At 40.6% G+C, this 20,736-nt stretch overlaps 2 protein-coding genes across 6 annotated transcripts in view; one reads left to right on the forward strand and one right to left on the reverse strand.

The window, feature by feature from the left end:
* LOC101743697 (dynein axonemal heavy chain 6) overlaps positions 1–7,287 on the forward strand; it is a 46,751-nt gene extending 39,464 nt beyond the window's left edge. For all 3 annotated transcript variants that reach the window (XM_021350378.3, XM_062668982.1, XM_062668985.1), the window contains 9 exons: positions 105–306; positions 1,333–1,573; positions 1,660–1,860; positions 2,139–2,380; positions 3,011–3,301; positions 4,006–4,158; positions 5,653–5,850; positions 6,159–6,279; positions 6,839–7,287. In XM_021350378.3, coding sequence (XP_021206053.2) covers positions 105–306; positions 1,333–1,573; positions 1,660–1,860; positions 2,139–2,380; positions 3,011–3,301; positions 4,006–4,158; positions 5,653–5,850; positions 6,159–6,279; positions 6,839–7,068 — 1,879 coding nt within the window. In that variant the 3' untranslated portion in view covers positions 7,069–7,287. The remainder of the gene's footprint in view (positions 1–104; positions 307–1,332; positions 1,574–1,659; positions 1,861–2,138; positions 2,381–3,010; positions 3,302–4,005; positions 4,159–5,652; positions 5,851–6,158; positions 6,280–6,838) is intronic.
* Positions 7,288–9,781: 2,494 nt separating this feature from the next.
* The window catches only part of LOC101741166 (WW domain-containing adapter protein with coiled-coil homolog), a 31,836-nt gene continuing 20,881 nt past the window's right edge, over positions 9,782–20,736 (reverse strand). For 2 of the 3 annotated variants that reach the window (XM_004929821.5, XM_062668994.1), the window contains exons 9-10: positions 13,382–13,509; positions 9,782–12,641 (exon numbers count right to left, since the gene is read on the reverse strand). In XM_004929821.5, the coding sequence (XP_004929878.1) occupies positions 12,566–12,641; positions 13,382–13,509 (204 nt within the window). In that variant the 3' untranslated portion in view covers positions 9,782–12,565. Of the gene's footprint in view, positions 12,642–13,381; positions 13,510–14,447; positions 18,470–20,736 lie in introns of those variants that run through there. The other variant, XR_009973365.1, reaches the window with a different exon arrangement.

Below are 20,736 nucleotides of genomic sequence, written 5' to 3' on the forward strand. Positions count from 1 at the left end.
GTACTACGGACAAAATTTGTATTTCTAGATAAAACCGAGCGTAATTCTTCGAACTATATATATGTTAGCTTGTTTAAGGACCCGATTTAATGATTATTTTTCAGATACGCAGATACTAACTGTGCGATTCCATTGGTCTTTGTCTTGAGCACGGGATCAGATCCATTTGGAGCCTTCCAGAAATTTGCAACCGAGATGGGTATGCGGGACCGTCTTCATTCTATATCATTAGGGCAAGGTCAGGGACCGGTTGCTGAGAAAATGATTAACAATGCTAAACCAAAAGGGGACTGGATATTTTTACAGGCAAGTCGACTTTGATGCGAATTTAATTGACTAATGACTTACTTTTTTAGGGATAGGTACGTTTCGAAATCGCTAACCAACAGTGATTAATATAATTTGGGTAAATTACGTGTATTAGCAGCTTCAATGCTCTTCTGTTTTTAATAGTACTTTGAATAAAACTAGGTTGAACTGGTGATTAGGCGTATTAAGATCAAACACGGGTAGATCTATCGCTTGGCCTAACTCTGCTGCGAAACAGGCTTGCGTTTGGGTTTGAAGGGAGATACAGTCGTTATACGATACTATTGAGGGTTCGACCTCCTGTCTGATGGTGGTAACGGCATTCTCTTTATGGACTGCGTCAACGAACTATTGTTTTCAATTTGAAGAAGCATATAGTAATTATATGTACTTTATCGTATTTTTTTTAAGTTAGCGATTAAAATACAAAGGACAACCACAAATAAACTCCAACGAAATTATTTTTGTAATTAACAAATGGAACATCAATCAACTAGGCCGATGTATGTACTTCAATTACTTTAAATAATACGTGAAGCCAAAACTTTGTATCCCTTTTTACGAAAATTGCGCGGACGGAGGAGTATGAAATTTTCCACACTAATAGAGAATGTAGAGAAGAAGTGCATAATGCTAATATTTTTTTTAAATGATCCATAAATGATACGTTAAATCAATAAAGAAAACATTACACACACTACATACCTACCATGTATTTGACGCACACACACATGCATACTATTTATTGTCAAAGTTGTTCTTGACGCCTGTTGTCAAATTAAGAATAGATTAAATATTGTTTGCCTTTGTTAATATTTTTTATAGTATAGTCTTGGCGAAATTTGTGATTAAAGAAGTATAAAATACAATAGTGTACAAACTTACAATTCCAATTAATTATAGTCGAACTTCGACTACTGCGGGACCTCTAGTTACTTTAAATGTACAAACAAGAAGAGAACCAATTTTTTTTTTAGAAGTTTTTATTTTGTTACATATATACAGTAAGATGTATTCCCGCAGAATTGTCATTTAGCAGCCTCCTGGATGTTAAGTCTAGAAGTAATCGTGGCCAATTTGGCAAGCGAGCACGGAACCCCACACTCAGACTTCAGACTGTACTTGAGTTCAATGCCTACCGCAAAATTCCCGGTGTCGGTGTTGCAAAACTCTGTTAAGGTCACCAACGAACCACCGAAGGGATTAAAGGCTAACGTCAAAAGGGCCCTTATAGAAATGGAAGAGGACTTCTTTGAAAATCATGGTAGATAAATAAAAAGCACCATCAACTATTTTTTTAATTATTAAATCGTAATTTTAATTCGATTGAATCGTAATAAAAACTTTCAGTTCTGGGTCAGGATTGGCGAACAATGCTATTCGGTATTTGCATGTTTCATGCTATAATACAGGAACGAAAGAAGTTTGGTCCGCTCGGTTGGAATATTACATACGAATTCAATACAAGCGACCGGGAATGCGCCATGCTCAATCTTCAAATGTTCTGCGCCGACGGACACATACCGTGGGACGCGCTGGAGTATATCACAAGTTAATGTCTACACAATAAATTTGAATTCATTTCCTATACATAAATCGGACGCTCAAACGCTCATAAGTCTTACCCAAAGCTCTATTAAAAGATCATTTAAGCGTATCATTGCTAGTATTAACACGAATGTTGTTACTCTCTTTCATGCAATATCTTTAGGATCATTAACGTTCACTACTCATTCATCGCACTAATATATTTTTATCTAGCTTAAAAAGTAAACGTTACTTTCACAAGTTCAAGTGAGTTAAATAAAGGTTGTTCAATGAATAAATAGGTCAGATAACGTACGGCGGCCGCGTGACCGACATGTGGGACCAACGTTGTTTGACAACCATCTTGAAATTGTTCTTCTCGGCCCCGACGCTCGAGGACGGCTATGTATACTCGCAGTCTGGTAGATATTACTGCCCCAGAGCGGATAAACTAGAAGCATACAAAGAGTACATGGATACTCTGCCCGTGATCGAAGTCCCCGAAGTGTTTGGAATGCACGATAATGCGAATATAGCGTTTGAGGTCAGATCATCTACTATCTCGCTCTCTTTCTCTCTCGTTTGATCTATCGTTTCACTTAGTTTTTTACTTATATAATTATATCGCACATACGGTGCTATAAAGTCACTTATGCAATTTTTTTAACACTGAACTGCGTATGAGAAAAACATTTTTTAATAGTTTTTATTAGTGAGACGAGAGAGATGTTTGCTTTTACTGATGAAGTTTGTAGTTTAAATATTATCATTTTATTTCTATAGCCTAGCAGAACTTTATAAGAATTATATAGATGTTGAATTTTCCAACGTTTCTCCTGAAAAATTGCATAATTTGCATAAGTGACGTTATCGCACTGTATGTGCGATTTGGTGTAATGTAATATGTAAACTACAACTCACGCACCTTACACACATACACGTATCTATATAACTAAATCAGCTCATAACAATAATTTTAATGTTTGGAAGAGATTTTCAAATTTCAATAATCAGTATTAATATAATCTAAAATTCATTGGTTAACCATTGTGAAGCCATTTTAAACATTTCAATTATCTAGAAAATGACATTAATTTCTCATTTTACTTAATTAACATTTGTAAAAGACTGAAGAAATACCGTTAAGTTCGATTGGCCTTTTCGTTACTCACAGAACAAGGAGAGCAATACCCTGATACAGACAATAGTAGAGGTACAGCCGCGCGCGGGCGGCGGGGGCGGCGGCGATACACCTGATCAGATTGTGTGGCGGATCTGTGATCAAGTTCGATCGACCGTTTCGAAAAAGATAGATAAAGCCTCCGTGAACCCTGACCTAATGGTTCCTGACGATATGGGACAGTTACACTCCCTAACTACCGTACTCTTACACGAGACCGACAGATTCAACGCGCTTCTAGCTTTGATTCACTCGTCTCTTGGTGAACTACAAAAAGCTATTAAGGTACGTCTTGAACATTTTTTTTTATTGCATAGCTGCGTGGACGAGCTCACAGCCCACCTAGTGTTAAGTGGTTACCGGAGCCCATAGACGTCTACAACGTAAATGCCGCCACCCACCTTGAGAGATGAGTTGTAAGGTCTCAGTATAGTTACAACGGCTGTCCCGCCCTTCAAATCGAAACGCATTACTGCTTCACGGCAGAAATAGGCAGGGTGGTGGTACCTACCCGCGCGGACTCACAAGAGGTCCTACCACCAGTAATTGAGTTTAATCGCTTATTACTAGTAAAACGCGTGCTGCACGTGCCATCATGCGCCTGACCGAACGCATCATCCGATTCCATAATGTTCGCGTTACACATATAAATACTTGACTATAACGTTTATAAAGATTGTGCTCAACGGAATCCGATTTTTTTTATTGCCCTTGTTAGCAGACGAGCATACGGCCCGCCTGATGGTGAGTGGTTACCGTCGCCCATGGACTTCAGCAATGCCAGGAGCAAAGCCAAGCCGCTGCCTACCGCTTAATACTCTCCACAAGCCTCGTTTGAAGAAGGGCATGTCATAACTTAACAGTAATTAAATTGGTTCGGCAATTCCAGGATTCTAACTATGGTGCTTAATACTCATTTGTGTTTTGCGCATATCACCGTCTGACTTACGTTTAATAAGATACACCTGAGAAAAAATGTTTACTGGCAGGGAATAGTCGTCATGTCGGAAGCATTTGAAGAGGTTTTCAATGCGTTTTTGAATAATCGTGTGCCAGCAATGTGGCACAAGAAGGGCTACAATTCACTGAAGTCTCTCGGTAGCTGGATACACGATCTCGTGCTTCGAATAGATTTTATGGAGGTAATAATATAATATTTACTAAAAATCACGCCACGTTAACAGGTCCCGTGATAAATTCGTAAAGAACTTGTGTTACAGGTATCAGATAACAGAAAGAAATGTAAGATTTTTATTATACACATACATATATTTAAGATATTATGTATCTTAATCTTATAATAAAATAACATAACTCTGGAAAAGACATTTATATTTATCATACAGATATCTTCCCTTGGCGGGATTCGAACCCGCGACCCCCTTGTGTAGTGACCATGTCACTTACCACTACACCAGACGGAAGGTACTAATATTCATTTGATGATTTGATCTTAAATGGTAATTCAGTAGATACGGTGTCGAATTCGACGTGAAATATAGAGCGTAGCATCAGCCCACTGAGTTTCTTGTTGGACATTCTCAGAGGGTTGTAATTTTGATTCGGTAGTAGATGCATTTGCGAAGCAGCTGCCATTGAGGTCTGGTTAAGAGGTGCTTGAGTAACTTTTAGTTAATCCCACCCCTCCTGGATTAACCTGCGCTCGCCCACACATTATGGCGAAGCTGAAAAGCCTTAGGGCCACCAGTTACCCTTCCCTCCTATACAAAAAACAAAAGGTAATTCCTACAAGCATATTTGTGTAGGTATTGTCGAATTTTGGCCATTAAACTATGTCTATTTTGTATAATTTAGTGAAATAAACTTAAAACCTTCGACTTCGATCCTAAATTTGAAGCTAAAACTTCTACTGTCCTTTTATCATTTTGGAGTTATCACGTCGAGACCACATACTGAGTTGTTCTGCAGTACTTATCAGATTACTCACGTTTAAAAGGCCCAACCATAAAGGAATAAAAATATGCCATCAACATCATCATCATCAGCAGCCCACAGTTGTCCACTGCTGGACATAGGCCTCTCCCAATCCACACCATTGAGCCCAGTCTTCGACTCTCCTCATACGCCTCGTGCCAACCACCGTACAGAGGTCATCGCACCAAAATATGTCTGGTTACAATTCGACATTGCATAGCACGAGCTGTTTCCAAAACCTGTAAAAATCTGCAAGGGTGCAAATCTATACATATAAATAAAATTGGAGTGACTATTTGTAATATTGAAATAAACGCTTTTTACTACATGCATATGAATGTTGATGAATGAAATATTGAAATAAACGCTTTTTACTACATGCAAATATATACGGTACATACACCAAAATAACATTTTTTACAATTTTTGTCTGTCTGTCTGTTTGTTCCGGGCTAATCTCTGGAACGGCTGGATCGATTTTGACGGGATTTTCACTGTTATGTAGCTGATGATATAAGGAGTAACTTAGGCTACTTTTTTTAGACTAACTTCGCCCCGCGGCGTCACTGGCGGTACGACAATAACCGCGGGCAGCATCGCGGGACTCAGCTATCAATAATAAAATTTAATGTTTCTGAAGCGAAACGAGGGCGGGTCGCTAGTGTAAAATAAATTCGTAAAAAGATTTGGTTCCATTTCAGAAATGGTTAGTTGACGGTCTACAGCCCAGTAGTTGGGTGTCCGGGTTATTTTTCCCTCAAGGTCTGCTAACGGGCGCATTACAGTCCTACGCGCGAAGATATCGAGTGCCGATAGACGCACTCGTGTACGACTTCAAACCCATACCGTTTTTCTTATCGCAAGACGATGTTTACAAGCACAATAAGAAAAACATAAAGGTAAGTATAGACGTATTTTAAAATTCGATTATTTCCTTGTACAAATAGCTACTAGTTCCTTCAAAGAAAAAGTTATACATATATAGATAGATACCTTCTTGTTAAACACGATGTGACGATACGTACGTCTCATTTTATCGAGTAAATTACTAAAGTATCCGCTTGGGTTTGTCTGAGTATCCTATCTACAAAACTATAGATTTAACTGCATTTGTTTTCGCATGGTCTAAAATTTATGAAATTTAGTGGACCAAAGTTATTATTATATTTTTCATCATAAACATTTTTAAGAATGTTGTTAATTTTAGGATGGAGACGATGTGTTTGGAGCGCTGACAGTGCCCGAGGACGGTGTCAATATACACGGTCTATTTATTGATGCAGGCCGATGGGACTCCGAAAATAATTGTCTTGTCGACGCTTTAGCAGGTTTGTATTTATATGACTTTATAAGGAAATGGTACTGCAAAACACGTCATTACGGATCCTCTCGATCTATTAATGGTGCTTTTAGGTACCACAAGCACCGGTCACCGTCCTCACCGAACCCGTCGCTTGCGACGAAGGGCTCGACGATCAAATTAACCGATAGACACAGCCCACTCACTGAGTTTCTCGCCAGATCTTGTCAGTGGGTCGCGTTTCCGATCCGGTAGTAGATTCTGCGAAGCATTGCTCTTGCTAGGGTTCGTGTTAGCAACGTCAGGTTCGAGCCTCATGAGCTCACCTACTCACCCTGTTACGCTGATATGGTATCTCAAGCCCATCAGCTTAAGCAGGAAAAAAATTTAAATAAACTCCCGGTTTGAGCCCCGTGAGCTCACTTACTAGTTCGGTGAATCTAGAATAACCCCTCAAGGTTACTAGAAGAGGTAGGATAAAATTATTGAATAACTAATCATTTAAAATCTAAGCAGATACTTACGATATCCACTAGTATAGGCTTTAATATATTTATAACGTTGCTAAGAACTAAAATTACACATAGGTCAAATGAATCCTCCGCTGCCAGTGGTGTGGTTCTACCCGGTCCTCGAATTGCCAAAACCGGACCCACGTTACCAAGCGCCCCTCTACAAGACGTCAGAGAGAGCAGGCACTTTATCGACTACCGGGCACAGCACTAACTTCGTTCTACCGGTGTTGCTACCGACGCACATGCCACCCGATTTTTGGATCATACGTGGTACCGCCCTACTCACTCAAGTTACAGACTGAAAAATGCGTTAATTATTAGTGTGTCACCGAAATATCCTGCATTATAATAAATCGATTCAGAAAGTACCTACTACCTACTAATAGTAAGAAAGATTGAAGAGATAGTTAAAAATGTTTTTAATATGTTTTATATGTGATGATTTATTTTATGACTTTTGTTTTTTAGTATTATTTTATTGTATAGTTTTTAAACACAATAAATTTTTATATTATTATAAAGATGTGGTTGTCACTTTCTAGACCAGCAACAATTAAAAAAAAGGTAAAAAGGCTTACATGTCTTTTTATACATTTATTTGTTAACGTTTTTCTATTTCTTTTACAAATACTGTATAATCCTCAAAATGTCATTTTAGTATCTACAACCATATCTTCTCGGATCTCAATCACTTCTAGTCAATTTTTACTTATTGCATACATAGATGGGTCAAAGAGCTCAAAGCCCACCTGAGTGTTGTGGTTATCGAAGCCCTTAGAAATGACAATGTGAGTGCATTCACCCTACCTTGAGACATAAAGTTAAAGCTACAATTTAATTTGGATTTATGCTCGACCCTTCCCAAAACAGAACGTACCGGAACCACCAATAAAATGTAAACTGCATCAAAGGCAGCATTGGCCATGTCGTAAGATCCACCAGTTTTACCTAGATTTATTTAAACGATATACAATATAGAAAAATAGTGTAGTTCATATGTTCGGTGCACCAGCTGTTGCAGACTGCATCAGGTTATTGTGAGGACGAGATGCGACCGCACCACTGCCGTTTTATCTTGATCGAATCGATTTGGCCACTGCACTGTACCTATAGTAAATACAATACGAGACATGCACGAACATCATAGTATCGCATGGTCCACAGGTCAAAATTAATTAAGGGCATCGAGATTAAGGGAAGGATTAATAAAATACCCTGTCTAAATATTAGTAGGTGTATCTCGGACATGGATTCGTTCTGTTTTAACGCACAGATAGTAAAATTTCAAGTTCAATACGTATGTATGCATACGAAATAGTAATCAGCAGGCTGCCACTAATTGACAGTACACAAGAATAACTATGTTAATTTTTGGTGATAGGACCTATTGAGTCTGCAGGGATAGGTACCACCACCCTGCCTATTTCTGCCGTGAAGCAGTAATGCGTTTCGGTTTGAAGGGTGGCGCAGCCGTTGTAACTATACTTGAGACCTTAGAACTTATATCTCAAGGTGGGAGGTGCATTTACGTTGTAGATGTCTATGGGCCCCAGTAACAGGGGAGCTATGAAGTCGTCCACCCACTTAAGCAATAAAAAAAAAGCCTTTCAGCTAAACGGTGACATCGACGCTTATAGCCCTTGGCAATCTTACATTACCTTTCCAAAACGGTAAACTTTAGTTTATTTTATAGAAAACCTTATGGTCTGCTAGATAGACAAAGACAAGCTAGTTTGGAGATCAGTATTTTTTTATGTTATCCCCATTTTAGTTTGGAACAAACAACAATTAAGTTTAGGCTGGGGTACAGTTTTTCATATATACTCACAATCTGAATAAAATGAACGTCCGAAATTTCTTCACCTTCAAACAAAATGACATAGTAGTAATTAATTGTTACCGTTAAGTATATGGTGAAGATGATAAAGAATTCTGAGTGAGATATCTATAATAATAGTATTGTGAAGCTTTTACTGCAATTGTAAATAGTCCAGGTATATAAAATTTTGGTTAACCAAATTTGATAGCAGATAATCATGTTCCTTGCTAAAACAAATTAAATATTTTTTTTGGTTTTTTATTCTCATAAATTATATTGTTCGATATTTACAAACTTTTAACTTCACACAATTTTGGCAGCCCAAAAAAGTCCATTTGTTTACTTTGTGTATGTATTATACTTTTTTAATTTCTGAAAAGATATTGTTTTTATATTTGTTTTTTTTATTGTGAAATTTAAATAAATTTGCATTGCTTTTATAGATCCATTGAAATTACAATCATTTATTGGAATATCAAATTAAATAAATAGGAAGCTAGGCAAATTATATTATTACTCATTTGAGTTACATCGCCGGTAATTCGAATTCAAATGTGAGTGCAAAGGATCATTGTGCAAAGAAATTGGAGTGAAGTCCTCCGTAATAAGTTTTCATTATTTCGGAAAGTGGAAACTTCCTAATTATTGTTCAGTCGTGAGGTAAGGTATCTACATTGTTTCTCTGGGATACTAATCAACATCCAGCTGTGTTCAATGTGTGTGTAGTTTGTAATATGAATAACGAGGAAAAAATATAAACAAGAAGTTTTGTGAAGTAAACACCTTTCTCAACGCCTCTCCGATACGTGCAGACTCACTCCTCACCATTCTACATACTAATGCCGACCTGCTGGGTCCTCAAGTTATCGCACACTCGAAACAGTACGTATACTTTACATACATTATTTATAAAACAAAACTGAATGAAAAAATAACCATAGCTAAGTGGAGAACTAATAGCTACTAACTAGCTAATGCAGCATTGCTTGATGTTGATTAGCGATCGTTAAGTTTGAAGAGTTTGTAAGGATTTCGATAATTTCATTTTTTAATGAACCTATTACATTCTGTTACAACTAAATCTAATTTAACTTTGCACAATAACCATTAATTATCTAAAACACTCTTATTAAAAACTTTACTAAAATAAAACCTTGAACCAGTTCGAATAATTACAATAAATACTAAAAATACACTTGGTCTGAAACTGATTTATTTAATAATCTGCTAAAACGTCATACCTCGTACAATGACAAAAGTTGATTCATGAAATTACAATTACGACGCAATGGAATCATCGTAAAGAGTCCTGTGTGGAGATGACCGCAGTCTATTCTCATAATACATTTTAATTATGTAACGTACTGACAGATACTTATCAGGTCCCCAGTAAATAATCGAAGTCATGCACTTACGATGACCCCTTGGATAAAACTTTATAATAATTTACTGTAGACGTCAAGTTCGTTCTTGACACATCCCTAATGAGCGACGACTCGTGATGTCCGATATATTTCGAAAAGTATGAACGCGAGCAATCCAACTTGATACGGTGCGAAAATGAAATCAGGCCGTCAGCGCAAAAGTGGCCTAACCCAAAAAATTTCATAATCATGCTTATATGTATATTGCAATTTATTTAATATATAATAAATATTGATGCAAAACATTTCAATAGTTTCACCCATAGATGAATTTGTAATGGCTTTGTAAACATTATTCTTGCACATTTTTTTTTGCCTACTCAAATTCAAATTCATGAAAACTTAAACCTCCATTGCTCCATAATGACTATAGTAAGCTTAGGCCACTTTTGCGCTGACGGCCTCAAATGTACAATGTTAAGAGTTGCACGTCAGATCCCTATTCTATGACACGTTAATTCCAGGAAACTGTACAATGGAAAATCTTCAATTTCCTCAGAGCCCAGGTGTGTTTGGAGAATTTCCCTTAGGTGTGTTTCAACTGTATCAGAGATGAGAGAACGCCGTGCCTCCGATCACAAATACACAAGTGGTATACTCAAGCTTGTGAAAAAAATGTATGGAAATCTAAACAAAAACCTACCCACAATTTAGGAAAAATATCCTGTGCCATTATTACAGCTTTATCGAACATTGCACGTCAGTATTTGCCAAGAAAGATATGTATTTTTAAACTAGGTACTAATTCAAACTTTCAGTATCGTTATCGCTAAATTACATGAAGTTCACTAAGCTTGTTAAAGCGACTTGAGTGTGCCATCTGTTTTACGTCGGTGGTATTTTGTCAGAAACTTCAAAAATCGTTACAATCTTCGAAAGACGAAGTCACGAACGAACTTGCCAGCCTATGACAGCGAAACATATATGTTATCATGACCCTATCATATTTATTACATTTATAATTTATATAACATTTATAATACAAATTATTTGACTGTATATAGCTGGCTCTAAACACTCACACAGAACTCCACACAGGTCTACATCAATATTATCTAACTAATAGAGTGAAGGTGAATGAATATCACAGTACTTCTGTTATTCTGACGCATTATACAGCCTGACAAAACATAGCAATTCAATTCTTAAAGTTCTTACATTATTACAAAAATAAAAGACCTAGACCGGAGTTCAATTCACCTAATTAACAATTTCTAAAATTACCGTGTAAGTGAACGAAGATTTGTTATTGAATCGAATGCATACATACAATCACAAGCATTTCAAAATTATTCAGAAAAATATTTCATGTTTTTTCACTTTATAGAAAATCAACTAATTCACTACACGAATACAATAAGTCTAAGTATTATTTATTATGTTATTACAAAATACCAGATTTTTTTAATTATTATTTTTATACAACGGTTGGTCAAAATGAATATTTGCAATGACACATTTCACAAAATTATAAATTTAAAAGCATATTATGTTCCTCCAGTAAGTCGAGTTCATCCATTGATCAAATAAAATGTATAATTTTTAAAACATTCATCCAATCATAAATAAATTCGCAGCACGTTTATAATACAACATAATATAACATTATCTTAAAATTATTTGAAAAATTCACATTAAGAGCCATTTTTAAAATAAGTTTATAAATCTTAGTTCCGTTTACAATCGCAACGTCTTCAAGTTTTACATATTTTCGTATTGTCAAACTAATTCTAAACAAAAAAGATTAATTTGATTAGCACTATCTTTGTAGGTATTACAAGTTAAGTAGGGATATGGGTCAGCAATGGCGCCCCATTACATTCCGTTTACACCTACACAAGTGAACAGCAATAATATTCAATATCGACTACATTCATGTAAGCTTGGTGAACCTTTCATGGACCCGACGGTTACAAACGTATCGAAATCCAGTTTCAATAATTTAACATTTTACAGAAAACAAACAAACACTGTATTCTTACACTGATAATCATAATCACTAAATTGACTGCACATAATATAATAAAATTAGAAAAAAAAAACCTTAAAATATTCCATTTGTATGAAAAATTTAACATTAAAGTAAAACAGAAAGATATTACTGAAACATACAGACAATTAGTAAATGTACAAAATATTTATTATTAAAAATTTTTATGAATGAAACTTTGGGGTTTCGAAGCAGGACTCGCGCCGCGTTATTTTGTAGCTTTCTTACCACCGTAATCCAACTAAATTATTATTTTATTGATATTTTTTCAGCTGTATGTCCAACAAGAACATTTTGTCATTATTATAACCTAATTAGTTATGTAAACGTAGCATACAATTTCAAAGTGACAAAACCCACGGTGAGAACTGCTTATTTCACATCAAATCACACAACACAACAACAGTAATAAATTTGATCTAAATTACATAGAAAAGAACGGAATGAACAATGTTTTTATATTGACGTGCGAGAGATCTCTCATTAAATTGGGAAATGTAGCGCGCAATAATAAGCGGCAGTGCAACAAGTAGGGGGGTGGCACACGCCAGCCCCCAGCACGATTCCTAGTCGTCCGACATGAATGAATTTTGCGACTTTAACTCCTCCAATCGTGAGATCTGTTGCCTCAGGTACATAATCCTGTCGAAAAGAAAAAAAAACACAATGATAACAAACTCATATTTTTGTTTTTAACACTGTACTAGTAGCGGTAGTCAGTGGTAGTCGAAATTCGACTATAGTTAATTAAAATTATAAGTTTGTACACTATTATGATTCTATTGTCAAAGACATATATATATTTTTATAATAATCACCGATTTCGCCAAGACTAAACTTTAGGTAAATATTAATAAAGACAAACAATATTTAATCTATTCTCAATTTGACCACAGACTACAAGCAATAAGAAAAGTTTGACAATCAACAAATAGTATGCATGCGTGTGTGTGCAAAATACATGGTAGTGTGTGTTATGTTTTTTTTTATTGGTTTAATGTATTTTTATGCATAATTAAAAAAAAAATTACATTCTGCACTCCTTCTCTATATTCTCTTTATATGTGGGAAATTTCATACTCCTCCGTGCATCCGTTCGTAAAAACGGGTACAAAATTTTTGCTTCACATATTAAACATATAGATAAATTATATTTATGTATGTATGTGTTTGTGTATATATATGTATATTTCTGTGTATTTGTAATTTAACATAAATTTCATTACACCTATTAACTCTACACTACCTTTCGTTGACTGATAGAAAATACCTTAAGCATCAAGTCCGCCAATGCAAATTTTACATAAAGTGTAATAAATAAATAAATAAATCAATAAATAAAATATATATTTTTTTAGGGAAGACTTAAATGATAAACTCACTTTTGCTCCTGAAGTGTGGCTTGTATTTCGGTGTGACGTACAAGAGACCGAGCACATTTGAGTTCAGATGACACCCGCGTACATTGCAAGCAGCCTAGTTGATACGCTTCCTCCGTAAACTTGTTCGCCTAAAGAACAAACACTCATTACACATTGCAAATGTTTATTGTTTATAGCAAATTATTTTGGTTAATTTTGATCAAAGAACTATACTTTTATAGTCAAATTATATGAGGAACATATTTGAAAATTAAGTATTAATTAAGTAGCTATGGGTAAAATTTACAAACATATGGTTTGTCGCTGATGCTGACTGATTAACTGTGTAAGCGAACACATTTTTATTATTACTGGTCAATGATGCAAGATTAGTCCTCCTAGCGAAATCTTCATTTACTTTAACTTACTTGAATACTAAATATGATTATGTGATAACATACGAATGGAATGAAACGATATGAGATCAGATCGATGAAATTATCGTAGCATTAAAACAAATAAAAACATTTAGATTTTATTTATGCAAATCAATCACACATGTCGCCAAATAAATTCTCTAGTCGGACCGTTTTTCTTTTCAATGATAAATTTCATTTTAAAATTAGTTGACAATATTTAATAATGTTTATATATTACAAAACAATCTTGTTTATTCAAGACCGCAGCCGTAAGCGAACATAGGGAATAAAAAAAAGGGACGAACGACGAAATTTGCTTCAATATTCTTCTTAAAAAATTACGGCAGCAGAAGTCTTAGAAACTTCTACCTTTACAGGAGTCAACTGCGCGTTCAGTCTGTGAGCAACGTTTTCGACAGCGCGACCGAGTGAGTGGTTGATAATATCATAACGTATTCTGTCTCAATTAAATAACGACTGCATTCTAACTTACATCAAACGTTTTCAAAGCAAACGAAATCTGTCTGTTCATTCACTGTTCGATTCGAACCCAGCGACCTCGTGGCAGCCTAGGGCTACGGAAACCAGCACGAGGTGCGCGTCGAACATGTGCCGCGATTCGCGGCGCCGTGTGTACTATTTTAACAAAATATCATGCAATCACTCACCGGAACCGATGCCTTCGTCTTCTCACGCCGTATCACTTAGGGAGAAGGGTATGGGGCAGGAATGGATAAGGATTAGCGATGATACACAACTTTAGCGTAGACCGTCAATATACAGGTACCGTCCCGTTCGAGAAGCAAGACAAAGTGACAGATGTCAAATCGCGACGGCACCGTCAAATCGCGACCCGTGTTGCCGTGGTAAGAATTCAAAAACTAACGGATTGGTTTCGAACAGTCACCCGCCCGGACAGGTCCCCTACCTGTCCCTAATCAACTGGCAGCCGGGACAACGTTGTGACCGCTCGTTTGAGAACCGAGTCCCCGACCAGAACCTCTGCAGACCGAGGGGTCCCATCCTTACCGGGAAACAGATTAACAATGCGCCCCCTACGCCAACGCAGTGGCGGCAGGTTAGCATCCTTAACCAACACAAGGTCACCGACGTGAGGGGGACTGGTTCTATCCGTCCACTTAAAGCGCTGCTGGAGCAGATGTAAATACTCAAGGGACCAACGTTTCCAAAAATCTTGGGACATCTGCTGCAACATCTGGTATCGCCTCAACCGTCCAGGCTTGATATCCGAGAGGGGATACTCCGGCAACGCATTGAGTGGCTGTCCTATCAAGAAATGGCCTGGAGTTAACGACTCCAAGTCATTCGGGTCTGAACTGAGCGGGCACAACGGCCGCGAATTAAGTACCGCTTCAATTTTACAAAATACCGTAGTTAACTCCTCAAAGGTGAGCGAGGTTTGCCCTATCACGCGCATCAAGTGAGTCTTAGCCGATTTTACTACTGCCTCAAAAATTCCACCCCAGTGGGGGGATCCTGGAGGACTGAAGGTCCACCGAATACCGCGACGAGAGAGGGCCGTTTCAATATCCACCTGGTTATTGTTCAAGAAATTTACTACATCCCGCAAGTAACGGTCCGCACCTACAAAATTCGTTCCGTTATCGGAGCGTATCAATTCGGGTAAGCCTCGACGGGACACAAATCTATCCAAGGTCGCAATAAAGGCTTCAGTTGTAAGGTCGGCAACAACTTCAAGATGTACAGCTTTGGTTGAAAGGCAGACAAAGACGCACAGATAAGCCTTAATTAACCTAACATTCCGCAAACGTGAAGCCTTGATCATGAAGGGCCCAGCGAAGTCCGTACCAACTCCAGAAAACGGCCTCATCTTCTTCACTCTGTCTGGAGGCAGATCTCCCATCTGAGGCTGCATCGTAGACGCCTTAAGCCGATAACAGGGTAAACACCGGAAAAGGACGCTCCGAACCGTACGACGCCCTGACAGAATCCAAAATTCCCTCTGGAGGGATGCCAACAGCGCATTGCAACCGGAATGCGAATTTGCGATGTGGCGATCCATCACCAACAGGTCAACTAACTGGCTTTTCTTGGGAAGTAAAAGAGGATGGCGCGCCGAATAAGGTAAATTGGAGTTACTTAATCTACCTCCTACTCGAATCAACCCCTGGCCGTCTACAAAGGGGCTAAGACGAGCGATAGCTCCACGAAGCTTAGGGCGCTCAGCCCTTAGCGCCTTCAATTCTGAATGAAAGCTGGTGGCTTGCACAACTTCAATTAATTTCAGCAGCGCCTTCTTCCGCTCGATGGGACACACAACAGGTGTCATATTGCGTTGAGACACCGACAAACGACAATTCCGAATAAACCTCAAAATCCAGGCGGTAACCTTAACCAGCTTGTCCAAGGAGCTATAACGGTTGATGAGCAGATCCAAATCCAACCCCTGAATCACTCCTCGATCCTCGAACTGCGCAGGTGCAGCCACGAGACCTGGAGGAACTCCTATGCGAGAGGGAGGCCACTGAGAAGCCTTCATGGTGAGCCACTGGGGACCCCACCATAACTGATGATCAACTATTTCCGATGCTAAGCATCCCCGAGAAGCGCAGTCCGCCGGATTGAGCTCACCAGGCACGTGTCTCCATGTTAGAGGGACCTCAGAACCTTGAATCTGGGAGACACGGTTGGCCACGAAAACTTCAAGTGTATGAACCGAAGCCTTCAACCAGCATAACACTATCTGGCTGTCTGTCCAAGCATAGACAGTGTTTTCTAAATCAATAACCGACCGCAAACTAGTAGCTGTATGGTTTAACAACCTAGTCAACAGAGCGGCACCAGACAACTCGAGCTTCGGAATCGTCATGCGTGTCCGAAGCGGAGCGACCTTACTCTTCGCTAACACCAACCGTATATCAACCCTTCCAGTTGAAGAAACCGTTCGCAAGTATACCGCAGCTGCGAATCCGCGTTCCGAGGCATCCGAAAACCCGTGGAGAGACGCCTTGTATTTGCCCGCAGGAACCAGCTTCCGAGGTATTGACACGTGGTTAATATCAGGAAGAGACGAGAAAAAGTTCAACCAATCCTTCAATAGGTCACCAGCAATCCCCTCGTCCCATGACAGGTTAGCAGACCACAGTCGCTGCATGAAGCACTTTAAGAGAAAAGTGACAGGAGCGATCCAACCGTTTGGATCGAAGGTTCGAGCAATTGTGGAAAGCACCGTTCGCTTAGACCATACCTTTGGATTTTCCAACTCCACCCGATAGGTAAATTCGTCTTGAATCGGACGATATTGAATCCCTAGGACCGACAGCATGTTAGGGTTATCGACATTCTCGAAAAGATGGGGATCCTGTTGATACTCCGTTGGCAAACCAGTCAACAACTCAGGACAGTTAGACAGCCATTTTCTCAACTCGTACCCGCCCCTGCTCAAAAGGCGGATCAGTTCATCCTTGCGTGATAAGGCCTCTTCGACACTGTCGACGCCCGTACATACGTCATCGACATATAGGTCCCGTTCCAAAATGTCCGCAGCACGAGGGTAGTGCAACCGTTCCCTCACTGCCAGCTCCCGCAAAGAACGAACCGCCAAATATGGACTCGACCGCAACCCGTAAGTGTTCGTGTTCAGTTCATAAATTTTTATGGGCTCATCTGAGCTTTCACGCCAGAGAATGAGTTGATACCGCCTATCCTCCGGATGAATCACCGTTTGCCTGAACATCATACGGATGTCTGCCACGAAAACGATCTGGTGCCGGCGGAAGCTCGTCAGTATGTCTGAAATGTCCCGGTTCAGCTTTGGACCCGAATGGAGACACTGATTTAACGAGACGCCGGAGGAGGTCGTGACCGAACCGTCAAACACGACCCTAATTTTCCCGTTAGGAGTTTTCAAAACCGCATGATGAGGCAGGAAACAGTGCTCTGTAGCACTCCAATCTACCTTGGAAACCGACATGTGACCTAAGGATTCATACTCCCGCATAAACTCTACATATTTCTGCCGGAACACCGCGTCGCGCCTCATGCGTCTCTCCATTGACAAAAGTCTAGTCTCTGCTGCCTTCCTCGAACTGCCTAGCAGTGGGCGATTCGCCCGAAAAGGAAGTCTTAACAAGAACCGGCCCGAATAGAGACGACCCGTATTATTCTGGTAAAACAGCTCACATTCCTCCTCATCCGGGTTAACTCGATAAGCTGTAGGAGGTTCTTCTAGTTCCCAAAACCGTTGGACTACTTCCGAAAGCGTAGACCCGACCAGAAAATTGTCCGATTTCCTCGCAGCGACCGACCGGAACGCAGGACCCAACAATATATGCCCTAATTTTGTGTCCATTGCAACCAAACCCTCCGCATGAAGAACGCGCTTCCCAGTCAGGAGCAGCTTCCCTAGTACATCCGCCCCAAGTAGTACGTCTACTGGCCCCGGGGTGTCAAACTTGGGGTCCGCTAGCCGTAAGTCTGAAGTCAATGACCGTATGTAACTGTTTACCTTCACCGGAGGGTGACGACCTATCACCTCAGGCATCACCAAAGCTGAGACTCTAAACTGTAAGCGAGGGTTGGGATTCGATGAGAAAATAAATGAAGTGTGACCGATCACGTCCGAAATTCTAACATTGCCCACTCCACGAATAGAATAAGAAGACTTGTAAATAGGATTGCCCAACCGTACTGCAAGGTTGCTCGACATAATACTGCCCTGTGCGCCGGAATCCAACAGAGCTCGAGCAAACACAGTGTTGCCATCCGAATCCAACACCCGAACAGAAGCGGTAGGAAGTAAAACAGCTTCTGGGGCTGGGGCAACACTGCAGTGAGCGGCAATTTCCTAGCGGGGGCCCGGGTCCCCGCTATCCCGGTCGGCGCGCGACGGAAGGTCGTAGCGTGCCAGCGGATCCCACGCTCCCACATAAGGCCCTCGTTTCCCGTCCCGCCTCATATACCTCCGTGTACGATGGCCAAACGGGCCAAACACTGGAGGGAGTCGCTCCAGCGTCGGCCGCTCCCTCAGCGGAGGGGAAAACCGTACTTCTGAGGGAAGGGGAGACGAGTGAGCAGGGCTACTCGATCCAGCAGGCGAACACGGCCCCGCACGGGGGGACAACGTGGCCACCCCAGCGTAGCTAGTGGGCATCCGCTGGCACCCGCCCGCAGTACCCAACCCGGCGCCTCCCTGCGAAGCCTCTTCCCGAGGGTCCACGCCGCCGAATTGGCGAGGGCTACGACCGGTGCGCTCACCGGTCGGCGAGGCTGGATGACTGCGTCCGGATGACCTCGGAGTGGCGGCAGACTCCAGACACAGGAGGGCATGGTGCCGACCGTCGCAATTAGGGCACAATTGTGGCTGTGGACAGACGCTCGCCGTGTGCGGCCCAAAACAAAAAAAGCACCATCGCCGCTGGGCAACGATGTTGCGTCTACCCCTGATGCGCGTCGACCGGAACCTCGGACAGGCGGCTACGTCGTGCCCGCTCTCATGACAGAAGGCACACCGTGGGCCTCCCACCGCTGCCATGAGCGCAGTCAGTCGTTGAGACGGCCCCCTCTTATCCCCTCCCCCTCCCCTCTGAGCAACCGAAACGGCGTGGCCGGAAGCCGGCACACGCGACCCAGAGGAGGAGGGTGGTGGCATAATCTCGTGTCTGCGACTTTCGGCTTCTAAAAATGCCAGCAGATTGGCCAGGGTAGGCAGTTCGTCCCTACCTGCGTTGTCCTGCTGCTCGAAGCGAGTGAGCACCTCAACCGGCAGCCTACCTGCAACAATATAAAAGAGCAGATATGACCATTGGTCTACTGGTAGACCCAAATTGCCCAAGGCCTTAGTGGCCACCGTAACTGGATTCAGTACCTCGGTTCTGATATCGGACGCCCGAGAAAGTTTGGGTATCGCAAACAGCCTGGCCAGCTGAGCGTCTACCAACCGTCGTTGATTTTGATATCGGTCGAACAGGATCTGGCGTGCGACCGCATAATTGTCGTTGGTGATAGGCAAGTGTGCCACCAATTCACCAGGTTCACCTCGCAGAGCACCCCGAAGCTGAGCCATCTTATAAGAGGCAGTCAAGTCCGACCGACCATGGACCAGGCTGTCAAACAAATTTATAAAGCCGACCCACTCGTTCAGATCACCGTGGAAGATCGGCAGGTCGATGGAGGGGAGGCGTGATATGACGCCTAACGAAGTTCCCGAACCTCCATTACCACCGGAAGGCGACTGCTTCTTAATATCGGCCACCCGTTGCAGAATGACATCAGCGTACTCCTGACACTGGTCCACGTCAAGACCGATGGCATGGATCACCTCCTTCTCCACTTCGGACCCCAAAGCAACGAGGTCAGACAGCCGATCGTACACTACCTCCAACCGTTCGTGCACCTGAGACGCCCTATCGAGCAATGCTGCATCCCTATCCGTTCTGTCAACCAAAGCATGAGCTGATGCGAACCATCGGAGCTCACTAGTCACCTTCCCGCGAATGTAGGACACCGACATGTTACTTGCAGTTTACAACCAGAACAAAAAAAATCAAAAAAAAATTCAAAAAAAAATTCAAAAAAAATTCAAAAAAAAATAAAAAAAAAAAAAAATAAAAAAATAAAAAAAAAATCAAAGGAATTATTTAAAGGAGTGTACGAGTGAGCCCACCAAAATATTCCTACTCCTAAGTATTTAGGTAACCTAGACCTCACCACTGTACCAAGGACACCTCAACAAATAAGAACAAACTTAAAATTAAAAGTTATAAGATAGAAAATTGCTGATACCAGGTTTTGAGTTGCAACTAAACTCAAGCGCACCTGGCCTCTAGACTATAACTAGAAGCTAGTCACCAAGCAGGACCCAATCAACAATTTACTATCACAAAGTATTCACACCGTTCAACGGGTAAGTCAAATAACAAAATTAAAATTAAAAATTAAATATATGATAGCAAATTGCTGATAAAAATTTGTGAA

Source organism: Bombyx mori, chromosome 1, assembly GCF_030269925.1.
Source record: "Bombyx mori chromosome 1, ASM3026992v2".
NCBI lineage: Eukaryota > Metazoa > Arthropoda > Insecta > Lepidoptera > Bombycidae > Bombyx > Bombyx mori.